Genomic DNA, 19,751 nt, shown 5'->3' on the forward strand with positions numbered 1-19,751 from the left:
CTACCCACCTTAAAATCCTTACGTCACGTTTATAGAATCCCCTTTGCCACATAAAATAATATTCACAAGTTCCAGGAATTAGGAGTGGGCTACTTGGGGGCAACCATTCTTCAACCTGCCACACTCACCTGGAGCAGGCTTAGAAACAAGAATATTTTGTCCTTCTGGAGGAAGCACCACAGAGAAGCCAGAAATTGTGACCTGAGCATCATTTATAGCCATGTTCCAGAAAACCCAAAGAGTCAGGTCTGAAGGACCAGCATCTGAACACAAATGGAGCATTAAGGGAGAGAGGGGACTTTGACAAGGGACACCCTGGCTTCACCCCACCAGTTTTAAGTGAGACAGAACAAAGGCCCTGCTAGGATGCTTATACCAGTGTGAGCAATTCTTCCAGCAGCTGTGCAGAAAGGACATGCAGAGTCAGTGCTAGGATGACAACACTGGAGGACCACTTAAGCCTAGCGAGACCCTACAGAGCACTGGTGCTGGGCTTCAGTGAGCAGTTCCTGACAGAGGCAGTGAACTGACAGCAGCCTAGGGAGGAGATCCTCAAGAAGGGCATCTGAGAGAGGGAGTTCCTGGCCTCACCCAGCAGAAGTTCCAGTAGATACAGAAGAACCATGAAAGATTCACACTGAGTCAACAGAGAAGCCAAGAGGACTAGGGAGAGAATGTGACACTGAAATGGATGAGAGTATTTAGAATCCTGAGATTTGTACGCAATAGGCAGAGCTTAAGGAATGCTTAATGAGTGAGCACAAAAACCCCAGGAGCCCATGAGGCTTCTTCAGCATCCTTTCTACAGCTAAGAGGCCAGAGGACCCAGACTGCAGCGCTAGGACTCTTAGTTATGAGAGCTCCTAAGGGGAAAAGCGTGGCTATGGCACCCCAAAGCCTCAGGAGGATGCCTTGTGTGAATGTCCTATTTTACTTCCATCCTGTTACACTAAACCAGCTCGTGATGCCACAGAATCACAGGAAAGCTTTGCTGAACACATCTGGGGAGTGGCGAGGGAGAAAATCTGTACTGTGAAAAAATAAGCAAGGATGTTTTTAAAATTATTTTTTAAAAGAGAGCTGGAAAACTGCCCCTAGGGGGCGCCTCTCGCCCCCAGTTAATAGTCTCTTCATGGCATATGTGAGCCAGCATCCTGGTGATAACTGTGACTCTTTGGAAAGAGTGGGCTTAGATAAGTCACACTTCTTTTGAGTCTTTCCTCATTTGTCAAGGAGTAAAGATGGTCAGGTCTCAGACATAGTGTTCTATCATTCTATTGATTTTTATTGACTTCTGTGGTTTTCTGTCTGTCTGAACTTTGGTTGTTGATTTGGGTTTGGGTCCTCCAGCAAGGAACCCTTTCAACAGCAGTAAGCATACCATTATTCAAAATGAGAATAATGTAGCAATAATTAAGAATTGCTACATGCAGCTAAAACAGTTTCATCTGACTTGCTTAATTCTTTTATGCCCCTAAACCCTGGCTGAAAATATGACCCTCAAAGTATACTTTAACTCCAGTTTCTTGAACCAGTGCACCAGTGGGTGGGTTAAGCCAAGATTGTTCTATTTCACCTACCTGTCATTTTCTTTGTTCAACATTTTAAAAACTATAATCTTAACATTGTCTCTACCTTCCATCATTGCTCTCTAAGAATTGTCCAGAAAAAAAAACTACATTTTGATGAGAGACTAGTAAGTGCATATGTTGTTTCTGTGACATTGTCACTTCTGGGTGTTTTTGAGAAAGCGAGTAAGTGTAAGAGAATGTGTTTCTGGGTGTGTAATTAAATAGATAACACGTGTTCTTTTATCTAACAGCTGAAGCAATGGAAGGCATTTGAAGAGGAAAACCAAACAATCAGATGCATGGCCAAGTATTTCAGCACTCCCAGCAAAAGCTTCCATACCCAGTATGGTGAGGAACAGAATTGCCATGCTGGAGTAGAGAAGAACTCCATGGAAAGGCTCCTTACAGAAGTAAGCTGCCCCCCTGCCTGCTGCATTCTCTAAAAAGAACTCCAGCCATGCATCGGTGGGCCCCAGATGCTCTCATTGCTAGCATTCCTTCTCCTCTCATTCCCCTGCTCTCTGGCCGCAGCAAGCAAAACCTCAGCTATAAGCAAGACCTCAGCACTTCCCAATGACCCTCCCATTGCTGACCTTCACCCACTTCACTCACTCATTTGAACAAGTGTGTGCCAGTAGTGTGTTAAATGCTGATGAACAAAACAAATATAATCCCTACCTTCTTGGAGCTCAGTATAATATAAGAAATAGATATTGGTGAAGTAAACATACAATTATTAATTGTGATAAGAATTAGGAAGCAAAAATCAGGATGTTGAGGCAGAAAAATGGGTGGTGAAGGCAAGGCAACGTAATTAGAGCAGTCAAAAGACCGAGCTAAGATGTTAAATACAAATTGGTCAGGCAAAAAAGAAAAAGGAAAATCATTCCCAGTAGGTGAAATAGCAGTATAAAAATCCTCGGTAGGAATGGGTGCCAGCTTCTTCTGCGAGTTATGCCCTGTCTTTAAACAGTCGTGCCCTCATTTCTGAAATATTAGGAGCCACCTGGCTTTTCCAAGTTTTAACTAGAAATCTCAATCATCCCAACAACCCAGAAAACCAGGAGGTGCCTAGAGATGAGAGGGGACTGAATAGGGTTGCCAGATCTCATAGTGGTACCAAAGGGAGCCAGAGTTGGCACCTCTCCTGGAGCTGGCTTGTGATGTGGGCTTGATGGCAGCACATGGAGAAGCTTAAGGCTTCATTGAGGAGGCACAGGGCCCAGAGGAATTAGTCAGGATTTTCACTAGCTAAACTATAGCCCTTATATCTTTCAATACAGAACATGCCTGGATAGGTGCTATTTGGGAAACTATGATTTTTGTGTGGGATTGACACATGGGTGTCAATAGCCCCTGTGTGAGAGGGTGGTGCGATGGGACCTAAAGAACTTGCCCAGTGAAGGGATTAAGCTTCCCCAGAGCCTGCTAGTCCCCCTCATGTTGCCCTCAGTTCTCAGCCTTTCATTTATCCATCAGAGTAGCACATCTCCATTTCTTTACTATTTACGAAGCATTTAGAGCCACCTGACAAGGGCATAGCATTGCCTTTGATACTCTGTGAAGTCCCCAAAGAAACACTTTTTGGCAAAACAGAAAGCCAGAAACTTGGCAAGAACAGCTAGGATGGTTTTCATTCACAGTCAGCTAATGTTGGAACTGCCAAGTAGACTCACTCTAACCTTATGGTAATTGGTGACGTGCTGTTTGTGCTTCTGCCATGCTACGCTGTTTCCCACGCAGTGACTGAGTCTGTTCTTTCCAAAGCGATGCCTGGAGTCTGTAGAGAAGGGCCCTAATAGGCTCCAGATGCCTAGGCAGGAAAATGCTGGTCTCCCCCAACACCTACACCTGGAACCTCTCTCCCAAGAGAGGCTCCGAGAAGCAGCAGCCTGTCCCAGGGCCCTGGGAATCCAGTCGCTGAATCCCCTACTTGGCACCTCCCAGCTCAGTTTGTTCATAGACTTCACTACAGCTTCTCGGGTGAGGTTCCCTCCTCTGAAAACCCCTTGCTGCCCTAGTGCCCTCCTCTTACTTTCCCATCATCTGGGCAGCCTGCTATTCTTTCCTCCCTTGCCTCTAGGGTCCCAGGGAAGCTGTTAGGAGCAGAATCTGTCACTAACTTCCCATGCTGCTCTAGAACCTTCCCAGAGGTGGAGGAACGCCCCTCTCTGTGCTCTGCAGCCGAGGAAACTCACTTATTAACTTCTCTTACTTTTCCTTTAGACATAAGAGGGTGCTTCCATTTCTCCTATGGCTGCATCTTAGGAAGCGTGCCCACGGATGCACGGTTTGCTTCCTTGGATGTGCCAAATGTAATCATTACTAAGCATCTTTAAATGTAGCTGCTGTGGAGGGTCGGATTTGGGTCCCACATTCCGCCTCCAATTAGTGTGCATCATGGTGCAAACAGAATCCCACTTCCTTTCCTGAAAGATAGGAAAGTTGACTATTTAAGATGACATTTCAGAATCTATCACAAGCTGGTTTCAGATGTTGGATTTGCAGGAGAAGGGTATTCTCCCAACGCAGTGTTTATCCGGCTTGCCTACACTCCCAGGGGTGTGTGGACGAGTCACACAAAAAGCAGCGTTCAAAGTTCTCTGGGCTGGGGTAGTTGTCAACAGTTGGTGGCTTCCTTCTAACTCTGTGAAGCCTTCCAGAGCCAGAGGAGGTAGAGGATTGGGGTCCCTCCAGTCACCTTCTGAGCTGCTCAAAGGGCTCTGCCACCAGGCATGAAAACCCTGAATGACTCGCTCCCTACTCATGTACTCCACTCCTGCTGAGTCTTTGAGTCAGCCACACTTCCCTGGCTCCACCCAGACCTGGCACTGGAGAGTGAGGAAAACGGAGAGCAGACAGGCAGCTCTCAGTGGCAAGTCCCTTTCCGCTTACTCACCAATTACTCACTGCTCCTGGGCCCTCCCCTGCTGATAAAAGACCAAACCTGTGTGAAACTGGTTATTGGAAGTACCAATAATCACAAAAATCACCTTCCTGCTTAGAGAGAGTAGTAGTTCTATAGTAACGTGGCTGCCCAAGGACAGTTGCTGGATTATCAGTTCATTAATGTTACTGCTCCCCTAAAGGGTCCCTTATGGGCAAGTTTCCTATAGCAGCTTGAGAAGAAACCCTATGTTCAGTCCATGGGGGACTTACTCAGTATCCTAAAGAGAAACCTCCATTTAACTCTAAGGCATAATGAACAGATCCCCAAATGCTCACCCTCGGCTTCCGAAGAGGATGGCAACACAGAGGCAGCATTTTGCCAAGTAGACAAGCACTTCTTAGAACACAGTGCTGTGTTTTCGCTTTTCCCAAGCCTTACTTAACCCTGTTTGCCCCAGACCATCAGGCCCCTTGATGATCTCTTCCCTGCCCCACTCACTGCCTTTGAGTATCAGAAATTTCAGGATGGCGTGAGGTCTGAGCTGGAGTCACCGCCTGCACCACCAGAAAGTGCTCACGGCCCACCACTGCCAATCTCTGCCTCCTGCTCTGCGCAGGAATCTTGCAACTAGAACTGACACGCCTCTGCAGCATTCACCTCCAGTGCCCTCGCCCCCGGGCACAGCCTGTTTATCAACTAACAGCCAAGTAGCAGGTAGGCAGCTCATGGGGAGAGTTGCCCCAGCCTAACTCATCTTCTGGCTCCCATTCTGGATCTCGGGATCAAGCATCCCAGGCCCAACAATCCTTCCAATGCCTGCTCTCCTGTGGGGCATATCAGCAGGATAATGCCACGTGGTAGCCTTGAGCTCCTACTCTGGGGTCCAGCGAGGGAGGTGACAGCTCCAGCCTGAGATTCTCATTGGTCCCTGCTGCCTCCAGTCGTGTCCCTCTGGCACAGGAACTGCTATCCTCTCCCCTGTTCTTCCTGTCCTCTCTCGTCTGTTTAACAGGAGACAATATACTTGTTTCCCCTTTTGCTCACCCCTTGAAATGTGCTTCAAGTTCACTTGCATTTTATAGAAGTCTGATAAACCCAGAGTTGGGTGATCCCAGCACTATTCAGGCTTGTGTCCTGCAAAAGACCTTGAGTCCACCTCTGACCTCTCTTCTCACAGTGTCACAGCCTGGAGACTCGGGGGATGAAGATCACAAAACAGTAAATCATGGTTAATCTTAATTGAGTATGTCGATGATTATGCTGAGCACTTTACCTGCACCAGCTCATTTTAGGAATCTTCCCAGTGCCTACATCACCATCTGGTCTATGGAAGAACTAGAATTTAAACCAAGGTCTTTTCATACTACACTTTCTTTTCCATGAAAAACTTTGGCCTATCTTTTGTTGATGTTTTTGCTTTTATTTACAGAAAAATGCTGTGATTGAAAACCTACAGGAACAAGTAAACAACGCCAAAGAGAAGTTAGTGAGGCTGATGTCAGCTGAGTGTACCTACGAGCGCCCCGAGTGGACTTCTGCCTCTTCTCATAGCAACGATGTCCAGGTCTCAGCCTCTGCGCACAACCTGGAAGCTCAAGGGCCTTCTGAATGCCTCTCTGACACTCAGAAACTTACCAGCGCGGCTGCCCAGAACTCCCAGAGTACCTTCTTAAGTATGCAAAACCTCAAGGGCTCAGGGCAGGACAGTGGCCCCTCCCCAGGACAGAAGGAGATGTCTAACTTAAGAGACCTTTCTGATCATTTGAATTTGGGCTGCAGCCAGATGCCACAGGCTGAGCAAAGCCTGGAGGCACAAAGAAGAGACCAGGAACCCACGGTCCCCTGCAACACTCTCAAACCAGGTGAAGAAGATGCTGTTCCCCAGAGCCAGAGACAACTAGAGCACTCAGAGCAACCCCCAAAGCGGCTATCCAGGGTCAACTCAGTGATTAGAAGGAAGCTCCAGGAGGTCCTTCAAGATCTGGACCTGGGCCCTGAGGCTTCCCTTCCTTCCTCTCCCCTTTGTCCCCAGCAGTCCTGGAAGAGCAGCGCTGCGCTCAGTACCCAGAAGATGCCCCCCTCCAAGAAACTGGGCTTCAGCCCCTACATGGTGAGGAGAAGGCGGGCAGCACAGCGGGCTCACTCACACTTTCCGGGCTCTGCACCCTCCTATGTGAGGCACCAGGTGAACAGGGCTGCCTCCGGGGCACAGAGCAGGCTAAATGTGCAGAACAAGGACAGCTGTAGCCCAAACCCCCAAGCTCCTGATTCCAGGATACCAAGACCCTCTCCCAGGAAGCTTTCACTCCTCACAGATCCTCAAGGCAGGCCAGCCACCCTGGAGAGCGGCCAACAGGGCCAGGCAAAAACTCAAGGGGCCGGAGGGAGCCATGCAGGCTGTCCTCACCTGCCTGCCGGTTCTGACCAGACCCAATGTCCCACTTCCCCACGCCTGTCCAGAACCTCACCAGACTTGTCTGAGCAGCAGTGGCGGCAGCCACTGGGGTCCAGCTGCTATCCCTCCCTTCCTTCTCCACGCAGCTACCTGGACACTGAGTCCAGCAGCTCAGATGAGTTCTTCTGCCACTGCCACCGGCCCTACTGTGAAATCTGCTTCCAGAGCTCCTCTGATTCCAGTGACAGTGGCTCGTCAGACACTGACCCTGAATCTGCTGGGGGACTGGCATCCTGGGAGAAACTGTGGGCCCGCTCCAAGCCTGTTGTGAACTTCAAAGACGACTTGAAACCTACGCTGGTATGAGCAACATCCAGGACAAATTGTACCAGGTCCCCAGGGAACAAACCCGACCCTTACCAAGTTGCAGCTATGCTCACTTTTGCACCTCTTGATCTATAAAAAGGAAGTGTTACCTGTCTTGTTACTACCTCACAGCAGTTCTGTAAAAGACTCAACTCAATGACCACAAAACATACTCTGGATAAAAGGTGCTAATGCAGCTTAGAGGCCCATGTCCTGGTCGGCCTGTGCTCTACAGAATTAATACCAGGGGGATGACCGGATGGATAGACAGATGGAGGGATGAATGGACAGTTTCTGCAGAACCAGAATTGTTGGATTGTGACTCAGAACTATCCTTTTGGTGGACAGACCTGTCCACCAAAATCTCCTTCTTCCTTGATGTCCCACTCCTGACAGCCACCAGGTGGTTTCTTTAGCAGTTGGTTTCTGCTAAAGATTGTGAACAGAACTAGCCCTCAGTTCCACCTTCTGGTTAGACTCAGCTCTGAGCCACCTCAACACCACTGTTCGATTTCAAGTCTTTCCACTTTTGTGGCCCCTCACCACATCCCTCAGAGTGAGGTGTATGTGCAGCTAAGGCACCCAGGTCTTTCTTCCGGGCTTACATGGCCTCTGAGACCTAGACTGCCTTTGGGTCCTATGGTCCATCTCGTTGCCCCTGCCACTGGTACAGTTCTGCTGGGAAGACAGACTGGCAGTCTCTTTGGGGGTAAAGCATCATTGTTCCAGAGGTGCTTTTGGTGTTATTGGGGTTACATTCTCTCCAATAGATACATAAACCTGGATGTAGAAAATGGGAGAATGAAAAGCAAGAAGAGGGGAAGAATGCGACAGGAAAAATAAAGCATCGTTGTTCCAGAGCTGATTTTGGTGCTATTGGGGTTACAGTCTCTCCAATAGATACATAAACCTGTGTGTAGAAAATGGGAGAATAAAAAGCAAGAAGAAGGGAAGAAGGTGACAGGAAAAATAAAACAGGTTTTGAACATTTACCTTCATCCTAGCCCAGTGCCTGGCTTATCAAACTTGGATCTCTTGGTAGGTTTCCCTGAGGACACATCTCTTCCGTCTCTCTTCTGGGAGTGGCAGGCACAGCTCAGCAGGCCAGGCCGTAAAGCAAGCGCAAGCAAGGAAAGCCGAGCTGTGCTCACCCCACAGGCCAGCATTGCAAAACTGGGTTCCTGCACTCAGGAAGCAGCCCTGTGCTGCCTCGGGGGCACACCCACACTCCCAAGAGACAGGGAGCTGGGGAAGGGTGAGTGCCACGAGTTTGTCTGCCGCCAGAACTGCAGAGAAAGCACAGCTGGGTCCACTTCGCTTGTGCTGAGCTGGTTGTTGATGACAGGCCACCCCCTGCCCCCATTCCCTGTGTGTGTGTCTGTGCTTGTGTCTGTGTGTGTACATGTTTGTGTACGGGAGTTTGGCCTCATTCGATTTGCTTGGTGGGGCAATGGGCTCCAGATGTCTCAGAGAAGATTTCCTACAGTCTCAGGGGCTGCCAAGGCCTCATGAATCTCAACAGTGGATCGGGTGTCCTGATAACACAACTTCTTCTATCGTCTAATTTTAAATACAAATGTCATAATTTATTCTGTGTGTGGGTTTGTAGTTCCTACTTGTGCTGTTTGTATGCTGTCCAAGTGATATTTAATAAAAGAAAAATGGCTCCTAGGGCAAGTCTCTTCAGAAACTCTAGTCTGGTGCTGGGGAGGGGGGGCTTGGAGACCGAACCACCCAAGGGAGGGGAAACAGCAGCCATCAGAGTTGCCACCAGCTCACCCGAGTGCGTCTTCTGCCAAACCTCCAAGTGTGTCTTCTAATAAGTTTCCATGTATGACAGCTTCTCCCATGGTCTCCCTGTGTAGCTTCCTATTCCAGAAACATTGGCCTCAGTGGTTAGAAGAAATGGTGGGGACCCTCAGCTGTTCCTATGCACGGGAGGGCCTTTCCTGCCTCCACTGTTCATTAATGTGAAGTATGCAGACTCTCAACTTGGCCACCATCCTATGCTTTCCACTCTCCCTGCTGCTGTGCCCTTGGTCCCACCATCTCAGATCTCCCACACCACCATCTCTTTTCTCTGCAATGTCTCCCTCTTCTCCCCAACCCACCCTCACTCTGTGCACCTTGTGAACTACTCATCTTTGAGGTGCAAGTGGAACATTCGTTCTCTTTAGCTTTTCCTGAATACACTCAATTAAAACGGACTAAGTTCCTCGTTCAAAGGAGAAGGATATTTTGGGGCCCATGTTTCAAACTCAGTTATACAGAGGCTTCTGTTATCCATTTTACCTATACTGAAATCCTTGATAGACTTGATTGAGAGATGGAGAATTTACCCCAAAGTTTCCTTTTTTATCATCTGGTTAAAGAAAAAATGTATCAAATGCCACAACTATGTGCCCAAAAGTGCGGTCTCCAAATCTGCTGTCTACTCTGTGTTCCCCCTAACCCCCACTCCTTGCTGACTTTTTCCCTAGAACTTTTACCCAACAACAACTAACCCAGTGACAAAATTCTTAAAAGGATGAGAGAGCCATGACTTTTGGTATGCTCTTGATTTTATGCTTTTGAAGAAAAGGCAAGAGGATCCTGGAGAAGGAAGTATTGTCTCTGCAGCTGTGACCTAGATGGTGTGTGTCTCTGTTGGCCCACTGATCTGGCCTGGACCCAGACCTGTTTCTGACCCAAGTGTGTTTCCTGCTGGCTGAAATCTTGCATTGAAGGTGTCAACGTCTATCCTTGTCTTCCAGCCTGTGCAAAACTGCTTCCCTTAAAGGATCAACATGGCCTGGAGCTCAATGAGGAGGAAAAAGCACCAGATGTAGGAGGCATGTTTTTAAAGCACCGTATCACTTCTAAAACAGCCAAGAGAAAAGCTAGTGCAAAATCTCTTGTTTCTGTATTTATTTTACTATATTTAGATGTGTCTCCTTCACAGACTGTAAGTTCCTGAAAGACACTGAGTGTATCTCCAGCATCTGTGTAGCCTCAAAAATAACCATCCAAGTACTTTGCACAAAGTATAAGTAGAAAAAAGAAAAAAATGTTTGGGGGATTGACTTCTAGGAAGATAAGTGTTTCAAATGAAAGAAGGCAAAGAACCTGTGCTGGGACTGGTGATGCTACAGAAAGAAGGCAGGACCGTCTGCTTTATGGCCTCCACGAAACAGCATCACTAACTGATCAGAAGTAACTGGATTCTGCAAGTGATAATACTTTACGTCCTCTTTGGGAGAGGTGGGGTAGTGATGGGGTTAGAAGAGCAAGAAACCTGTGATAAAGGCCTTCTCTTACAGACGCGCTCTTCACAGGCTTGTAACTATCAAGTAGTATTAGCAGGACTGTCTGTCTTTCTCACCATCATGTTCCCGAGTCCCCTCTCTCATTGCCCAACACAAAGCGTTTCCTGGTGGCTTCTGTGCTTCTCCCAGTAGAACCGTCTGGATTTTGTTAAGGGAGATCTAATGCACAGGTAGCATTTGTGGGGCTGAGAGCAAGAAAGAGCCTGCTCTGTTCTTGGAGTTGGTCTTCCTCGCCTCTGATACCCACTCTGATCTCTTTCTCCCCTAAAACAGTCCTGGTATTAGCATCCCCAGTCAAAATCATATTTGAATAAGGGAATATCTTGGGATGTTCAGTTCACTATTCAGGCCACAAAGAGACAGATAATGTAAGTGGCGTGAGGCCATAAAATAACCTGTTCTGAGCGTGAGGAGATCTGAGTCAATTTCCTACCCCCTTTCATTTTTTAACTTAATTTTGTGTGTCTACAGACATAGGCTTAGGGAGAACATGCTTGGGAGGAACCCTAGAAAGGTCTGCAGGCGTCTAGGTAAAAAGCAGAGGATTACAAGGGAAAATAAGAGAAGACACACAAGTCTAGAGGACAGGGATTGTGAAGAAGGAGAGGGGAAGAAAGAAAGAGGCACTCTGCTCAGTGCTGTCAGTAGACAAGTTGTGGCTCCTGACTCTTGTAAATAGGCATTCTGGGTCTGGTTCGAGGGGAAAGAAAGCAAAGCCTCCATAAAGACAAGCAGAGACCCCTTTCTGCAGTGTGGCTGTGACTGTTGGTTGATTTCTTGACTTTTCCCACTAAACTTAAGTCTACAAGTTGTTATAATTATCTTGGTATTCCCTGAACCTAGCATGGGGCCTCGTGCCTGGTGCATGCTTAGCAGATGTCTTTCAAAATAAATGAAGAAGAAAAATGAATTGGCTTCACCAGAACTGTCTCAGAAGAGCTAAGGTCACATGGGAAGCAGAGCTGAGAGAACTCATGGCAGATGATGGTGTTATTGATTCATCTGCATTAAAATCCCTTGTGCTAATAGCTAAACCCTTTGTCAAAAGGTGTTTTACATGGACGCTTGTCCACTAATTTTTGTATACAATAATTTTCTAGCCCTACTGCAATAGGTATGCTTAAAATTACCCAGGTATGCTTAAAATTTCCCAGGTATTTCAGCAGGTTGCATAAATCACACCATGACTCAGTTAACCCAACTGAACTGGCACAATAACAGCTACAGTTGTTCTGAGGGGAAAATCAGTTAATATTTGTGATGTGTTTTGAACTGTGCCTGGCACATAATAATCATTAATCTTTGTCTTAGGAAATTGGGGAAAAAAGATTTATATTTAGAAATCCTCTGTTTTTTATCTTTTTACCAAAATCCCCATCTTTGTGTTCAATTAGTTCCTAAATAAAGCATCTTTTAAGTAGATCTGGTAAAATAAGAATGGCCACTTTGTTCAGTCCAGTCCACTGCTTGGACAACAGAATTTCCTCCCTGACCCCTTTCAGGTTGGGCTGCCCTTACCTGAAGAGCACATCTTCTTGAAGGAGCTGGATATTACGGAAGGCTCAGAAGGAAAGGGGCAGTTGGAAAGTCAGGAAGTGTTCTGTTTCTAAGAGTAGAGACAGCTCATTTCCTTTGTAGGCATATTATGCACGTTATAATAGAAAAATATACAGACTACCTACTATGTGCCACTTAATACTTGCCATTTAATCCTTATAACCACCCCTGCAAAGTAGTTGTTATTTCTGGTGTACAGATGAGGAAACTGTAACTGGGAGAGGTTCGGTAAATCGCCCAAGGTCATGTAACCAGTTAGAGAGAGTCAAGAGTTTGAACTGAAATCTAACTTGATTCCAGAGCCCTCTTTGGACTCCATGATACCGGTCCCAGTACATGTGCTACAAGCATTCTAGCAGAAGACAGGAGGAATTTCAACCCAGCAGGGCAGGGACACAAGCTGAGGTTTTTTTAGGACACCAAAGCTTCCTTAGGAAAAGCAAGTTGGTCTCGTTCTATAAGCCTATTGCAAAATCCTGTTGCTGAGTCATTGAACAGTATTCTGGAGGCTAGAAGAGCGCTTTCTAAAACTACCTGTTGGCTGTCCTCACCCCACCCTCCCTTTTAGGCTTTTCAAAGCCAAAAATAGGTGATACTGAAAAAAAGCAAGTCCCTGGTTTAAAGAGACCGCTGTTCATTCCCCACGATGAAAGCTTTTCCTCAACTATTGTGCCCTTTAAGTGGCAAAAACAGATGATACTGGAAGAGTGGCCCTGAAGACCGTATGATGACTAGAAACGGTTCAGACCACAAGTCTGCTGTGACTCAAGAGGCCATGGAAATTCCAAGTCTCCTCATTGTTCCCCCTCTTGCTGCAGGGTGAAACGTCACATGACTTGGGAGTGGAAGCCCTGCCATTATGGAGCCCTACTATCACCTATCCTTAGCTTGCCCACACTTCTCCTTGCACCTGCTAAAGGCGATTCCTGGCAACCATCACAGCACCTGGACCAACCTGAGACTATACTTTTGCTCATGCCAGCCCCTCTCCCCTCACTCAACTACCTCAGGCTGAAGTGAACCCTTTGTTCTGACCGGTTCCAACTGGCCTCAGAACTTATTTGGCAAAAAAATCAGACTCCTGAAATGCTCACTGACAACAATTCTATTGTTGTCTTGGATTGCTACATAAACCCTTTATTGTCAGTTCTGCACATATTCATATCTTGCCTCTCCAAGTAGATTTTCAGAGACTGGAGGGCAAGGACCAGGTCTGATTTATCACTACATTTCCACAACACCGTGCATAGTGCCTATGACCTTGTATATCTCAAGCAACATCTTAAGGTTTATTTTGAAGGCTTTCTCTTTGCTCCTACCTTTCTGTTTGTATCAAGAGTATTTTGAGCAAACAGAAAGGAATATGCCACTATTTTTCTCTCAAACTACCAGTTTTGCATTTCAGAGGCTCTCGGCTGTCTTATTAGCTGAGAGTCCATTTTGTTATTGCTTTACAGATAGGCTGGAAGAAGCTAAGCTAAAAGTTAATGCCAAGTAGTAAGATCCCTAAAACTCTTAACCCAATTTCCCCAATGGTCTCAAAATAAATAAACCAATAAACAAAATCCAGCAATAACATAACTATATGGTTCTATAACCATGTACAGGAAGCTGAAGTTGTCCCAAAAAGCAAAAGACCAGGTTAGTTCAGCAGCTGTTGCTACTGCTCCCACCATAAAATGTAGTAGAGAATCAGAAACAGGATACAGATCTGTCAACACATTCTTCTGATGTCATAAGCAAGCACATTTTACTCTCAGGAAAAGGAGGCCATACCCGTGGAATGCAGCCAGATGTCTTTTTTCCAGCATTTATCCCCATCACTCAGGAATTACAGAAGTCTCATGATCAGGGCAGAGTAGCCTGGGCCTTGCAGGCAGAAACCACTGTTGTCAGCCCATAGCCTAGAAGGATATCTTTCCTCTGAAGTTCTGCCTGCAGTTCCTGGGACATACTGATAAAGGTAAGGTCTTGACATTCACAAGTTTTGAAGTTCCCCAAGGTGACTTTCATCTGCATCCAGAGTTGAAAGCTTGGAGACTTTGGCTCTAACCTCCTAGAATATCAGAATGAAGCTCTGGGTCTGTGTACCATTCTCGCCCAGCTGCTATCCTGGAACAACCCCACTCCTGCCTCCAAGTTGCCCCAGGTGTCAGGGAGGGCAAATGGGTTGTGAACACCCTCTACTCCCCTACACCTCTCTTCGCCCTTCATCTCTGTGCAGGCCTCCTCTTCCACACATACCTGGGCCCACTGTCTCTCTTCTCTGCAGCTCTTATAAACACAGCACCTGTCATGCACCACTCCATGGTGGTGAAACGCAGCTCTTCAGAGGGCACACTTCTTACTTCTGTAACTCATCCTGGGAGAGATGAGCCATTCTCTGAAAATTTTAACCTTGGTATGTTCTCACAGGGACATGCAAGGAATGCTGTATACATAAACAGAGAATATGAATGGAGGGAGAGAAGGGAAGAAGGATAAATTTTTTTTTAAAGATTTATTTATTTGTGCATACAGAACTGGGGTACAGGCCAGAGGCTCAGGGGCGGCGAGAGGCTTCACCCGGGACAGAGTGGGGAGCAGAACAGGCAGATGGACGAAGTACACTGCTGAGGGGAGCAGCAGGCGGGTCAGGAGAGGTCTGCCACGCCATATGGTCACCTCCGGGGCAGGCGGGAATCGAACTCATTCGGAAGCAGCTTTAGATTCTCAGTGCTGCGTTTTAACCCGCTGCGCCACCAGGGAGGGCCAAGAAGGATAAATTTTTATACAACAAATATTTATTCCACATCTAACAGGAAACTAGTGGAGAAACATGAACAAGTTAATATTGATAAAATAATTTCCTAGAGAGTGGAAATAGAAAATGAATAAACCAAGGTAAAGAATTGGGGAAAAAATGAAAATGTAAGTGAATGAATGAAGATATAAATGTCTAATAAATGCAAACTATGTCAATGTTTAATTTACATCAACCCAGGGTTTTTCCCACCAAATTGTACAAGCAGGAAGGGGGACCCGAGGTGCCTACATGAGTTTTCTGGGGTTGTCATAACAAAGTACCACCAATTGGCTTAAACAACAGAAATTTATTGTCTCACAGATATGAAAACCAAAAGTCTAAAGTGAAGGTATCAGAAAGATTGAGTCCTAAGGCAGAGGCCTGTGAATGAAGGATCTATTCCAGGCTTCTCTCTCTTTTATGCACCCTAATAACCCTATTTAAAATTAATCTCCCCATTAATGCCACATGGAGTCAGATGGGGGGATAGTGTGGAGGACTAGGACTTCAACATATAAAGTCCTAGGGAGAACACAATCCAAATCACAATAGTGTCCAACGTGTTCACCTATCACTATGCACATAGCACTCAAGAGTTACCTCTTAAAGATTATTATAATCAGGGGCCTCCTTGGTGGCCCATGGGTTAAGTCTCAGTGCTACCTGTTATCTCTGTTATAGCCTGAGTTCGATCCCTGGACAGGGAGCAAGCCCACATGGCACAACAGACCTCTTTTGTCTTGCCTGCTGCTCCCCTCAGCAGTGTATTTCAGTAGATCTTCCTGCTCTGCTCCCCACTCTGTCTCTGGTAAATCTTCTCATCCCCTGTACCTCTGGCCTACACCCCAGTTCTTCTACAAAATAAATATTTAAAACAAATAAATACGATAAAACTCTATCACTAAACTTTAAAAATGATTATTATACTCAGCAGTTATCTCCTTGAGGGTGGGAGCACTGATGTTCACACTTATTTTTCAAATCACTGGGTTAATACCTGGCACATGGAAAATTGTTCACAAATATTAGATGGAATTCACTTTTGTCCAAGAAAACTCAGAGCCAAGAGTGGTTAACCTAGGATATCAAGAATCAAGAAAGGTTGATAGCCTGCAGCAATTCCTGGAACTCTCTGAGTCAAAGGAAATTATGTTTCCATGACACAGAATCTGTCTCTGGATTTCTTAATTAGGGGTATTTGCATGATGAAAGGTGACTTGTTTCTGAATAGTCATTGCTCTCTCTCCTCCTCTCAAATCAATGGGCTTTGCTCCTGACATCAGAATTATCTCTACAGCAACTACATGAGTCACAGAGAAGATTCGGCTCCCAGTAGGGAATAAATAGCAGGAAAAGGTGAAAGTGTCTTTAGAGACCCCTTACCGTGATGTACAGAGGAAAAGATGAGCCCACAGCTTAGCTTCTCAGTTACCAAATGCAAGCAAAACAACAAAATCCTGCTAAACTGAGTCTCTTCCCTCTTTCAAGGCTATGTTGCTACTTCCTTTCCTGTTGCTCAGCAAAGGTGTCCAAAACTCACTCCCCTGGGTGCCCAGCCTCAGGCCCTGTACCAGCTGTGAGAAGTTCAACATCTTGAGCTCATCAGCTCTCAGATGGGACCATAGAGAAGCTACAGCTTTTGCCTGGCTCTTTCTCTCTGAAGACAGCATGGATGTGAGAGGTGGGAGCTCTTAGCACATGCTAACTGACATTTGTGGAGTCTTTGAAGTTTTTAGTGTGCTGGCATTGTCTCACAGAGGCTTCAGGTATGGCATCTTCATCTAGCCACCAGGGATTCTTGAATGGGGATACATGTCTGAATGCATGCTTCCCATGTCTTCTTCCATTACTACAGCATTAAATGAAGGTGACAGCAAAGAGATCTCTAGAGAAAGGGTAACATTCTTGAGATCTACTTCAGATAATGAAGAAAGAGTAGTGATACGCTACAGGAAAGGGCCCCAAGTCTTCTCTTTATCAATTGGCAGCCTGCATCAGGTATTTAGTCCTCCAGGCTGACCTCCAAGCAAAACCCTCAGACTTTTGTAAGATGATCCTCAAAGCTAAGGCATGTCAACTAGAACTTCAAACAATAATAAGGAAGAGAACCTTTTCCTCACACTGCTTTGAAGAGGCAACGGAAGAACCCCAATGCAGCTGAAAATGGTAAAAAGCAATTAAGGATTGTTAGTAGTGTCCTTGAGGGAAAAACGCACAGTTGACAAGACCAAATCCCTAAACTTTAGACCTCAAGGGACCTTTGGGAGCAGACTTTTTTTTTTTTTTTAAAGATTTATTTATTTATTTGTACAGAACTGGGGTACAGGCCAGAGATGCGGAGGGTGAGAGGATTCACCAGAGACAGAGTGGGGAGCAGAAGAGGCAGATCAACGAAGTACACTGCTGAGGGGAGCAGCGGGCAGGTCAGGAGAGTTCTGCCACGCCATGTGGATCTCCTCCGGGGCAGGCGGGAATCGAACTCATGAGGAAGTGGCCCAAGCTTCTTTGTGCTGTGCTTTAACCCGCTGCGCCACCAGGGAGGGCCTGGGAGCAGACTCTTAAAGCAAATGCATGCAGATTATGATAATGAGACTATCCAGGAAGTTGGACTGGACCATTTGGGCTGAAGGTAATTTTTTTCTTCTCTAGCCTAATGCTTAGATTAATGTTTGTCAAATGGAGAAGATATTTCCAGAGACCTGCAAGATCACTGAGAATTTTTAGAAATTTGGCTTTTTATCTTAATGGTAATATAAAAATAATTCCTAGCTTTTTCTGAGTCATCTGGGTAACATTTTAGATATGTCCCATGAAATTTCAGTATCTAAGGTTGCATTTGTGAATATTTTCATAAAAAATGAAGCTCAAATGGTATCAAGTTCTACTATATAAATAAGGATTTTGAATTAGTTCATGTTGAAAAGTGGTGGGAGAATTGAGTCACTTCAGAGCAGGAGATAAATGTGAAGATTATGTTGTCCAAAAATGGGCTGAGCAGCTTTCTTTGTTCTACATGCTCTTCCAGAATCTTGTCACTATTCCATTAAGAGCAGAGTTTATCATTTCCTTTGACTCCTGTGAAAGCCTCAACAACAGAATGTGGTAAAGCAGATGCTGCATGTCTTCTCAAGTGAGGCCATAGAGAAGATATAGCATCTGCCTGGCTCTCTTTTTGAACACTTGCCCTTGAAACATAGTTTTATGTGATGGAGAAGCTCAGGCCCCAGAAAAGGTCACATGTAGGTACTCTGACGATAAGACCCAGATAAGGTGCCAGCAGGCACTGTCAACTGCCATACATGTGAGTTTAGCTCAGGGATTGGAAGATCTTGACCCCAAGATCTTTGGCCTATTTGCTATTATTTTTTTTAAGATTTATTTACTTATTCATATAGAACTGGGGTACAGGTCAGAGATGTGGAGGGTGAGAGGATTCACCAGAGACAGAGCGGGGAGCAGAACAGGCAGATCGACGAAGTACACTGCTGAGGGGAGCAGCGGGCGGGGCAGGAGAGGTCTGCCTCACCATCTGGATCTCCTCTGGGGCAGGCAGGAATCGAACTCATGCTGAAGTGGCTTAAGCTTCTTTGTGCTGTGCTTTAACCCACTGCGCCACCAGGGAGGGCCCCTGTTTCCGATTTTTATAAATGAAGTGTCTACTGGCCTCCAACCATGTCCATTTATCTGTCAGTGACTACTTTCACGCAACAGTGGCAGAGTTTAGTAGTTATAACAGAATTCATAAGATTCAGAAAGCCAAAAATAATTTACTATTTGCTCCTTTACAAAAAATGTTAACTGATCTCTGCTTTAGATTACTCCAGTCCCTGCTCTTCAAGCCACTCCAGAAAACCCTAGTGGAGCAGAGACAAGCTGTCTCCATCATGTCTGGCCCAAATAATTGATTTGTAAGCAAATTAAATGTTGTTCTTTTAAGTCACTGATTTGGGGATGAATTATGTCATAGCAATAGATAATTGAACTTATTTTATAAACATGCTAAACTCGAGAGGGCCTGGTCACAGCAGTTGACTTCATACTCAGCGTGTACTTCTCAGAGCTTATTTATATATACCAATTTGCAACAGTTCCCTAGCAGCAGGTAAAGTAGGTAATTACTACAAAGAATGTTTCTGTTCCCAACTCTAACAGATTTCAATAACAGCACCATGTGAATCTTATCTCCAAGAAAAAAATGTTTACATTATTATCTAATATTCCTCATTAAAATTGGTCTCCAAGAATTGCTTGCTGGCTATAAGCAACTGTACAGTTATGGTTAATCTGCTGACCCTGCTCTGTGAAGTCAAATTGTGATGTGACTAGTGCCATTTTCTGTGATGTACTTATGTAGTTATTGACTGCTTTGAAGTCAAAATGAAGACACAGTGAAATATAGAACCATCACCAAAACTTTCTCTAATAAATTTTGGGTTGTTGTGTTTTTGGTTTTTTTTTTAGCCAAACATCATCTCTCATTAAACTTAATTGTATTAGAATGTGTGGCTTTTTAGGGTTAATTTGATAATTTTGTTTCTGAATTGTCTAAACTATAGAGCAGTAAACATAGAATTCTATACCTACTTTCACATGTGTCTGTATCTAAAATACTGTAGGGTAAATGGAAGTGATCAGGTTTCTTTCCACCCTTCCTCCACTAGCGTCTTGATAGTGGTCTTAACATGCGTGCCTGATGGCGGCGCCTGGAGTGTGATGTTGATGTGGGTGGGTGGGCACACCTGGGCGAAAGGCTGAGCCTATGAGGGCAGCAGCAGCAGCTGACCAGAGATGGCAAAGTGCAGTAGAGACCGGCAGAGAGAACACCAGAGAATCCAGGAGTATTTATTTCCCAGGAGCTAGGAGACTTCCCAGCCTCCTGGCC

General features: G+C 45.6%; 1 protein-coding gene across 2 annotated transcripts in view; it reads left to right on the plus strand.

The window, feature by feature from the left end:
• GPR156 (G protein-coupled receptor 156) overlaps positions 1 to 8,883 on the plus strand; it is a 75,554-nt gene extending 66,671 nt beyond the window's left edge. For both annotated transcript variants that reach the window (XM_004675183.2, XM_012734270.1), the window contains exons 10-11: positions 1,823 to 1,981; positions 5,891 to 8,883. In XM_004675183.2, the coding sequence (XP_004675240.1) occupies positions 1,823 to 1,981; positions 5,891 to 7,222 (1,491 nt within the window). In that variant the 3' untranslated portion in view covers positions 7,223 to 8,883. The remainder of the gene's footprint in view (positions 1 to 1,822; positions 1,982 to 5,890) is intronic.
• The last annotated feature ends 10,868 nt before the right edge of the window (positions 8,884 to 19,751 follow it).

This window comes from Condylura cristata, unplaced genomic scaffold, assembly GCF_000260355.1.
Source record: "Condylura cristata isolate star-nosed mole 26May11 unplaced genomic scaffold, ConCri1.0 scaffold00003, whole genome shotgun sequence".
In the NCBI taxonomy this organism is placed as follows: Eukaryota; Metazoa; Chordata; class Mammalia; order Eulipotyphla; family Talpidae; genus Condylura; species Condylura cristata.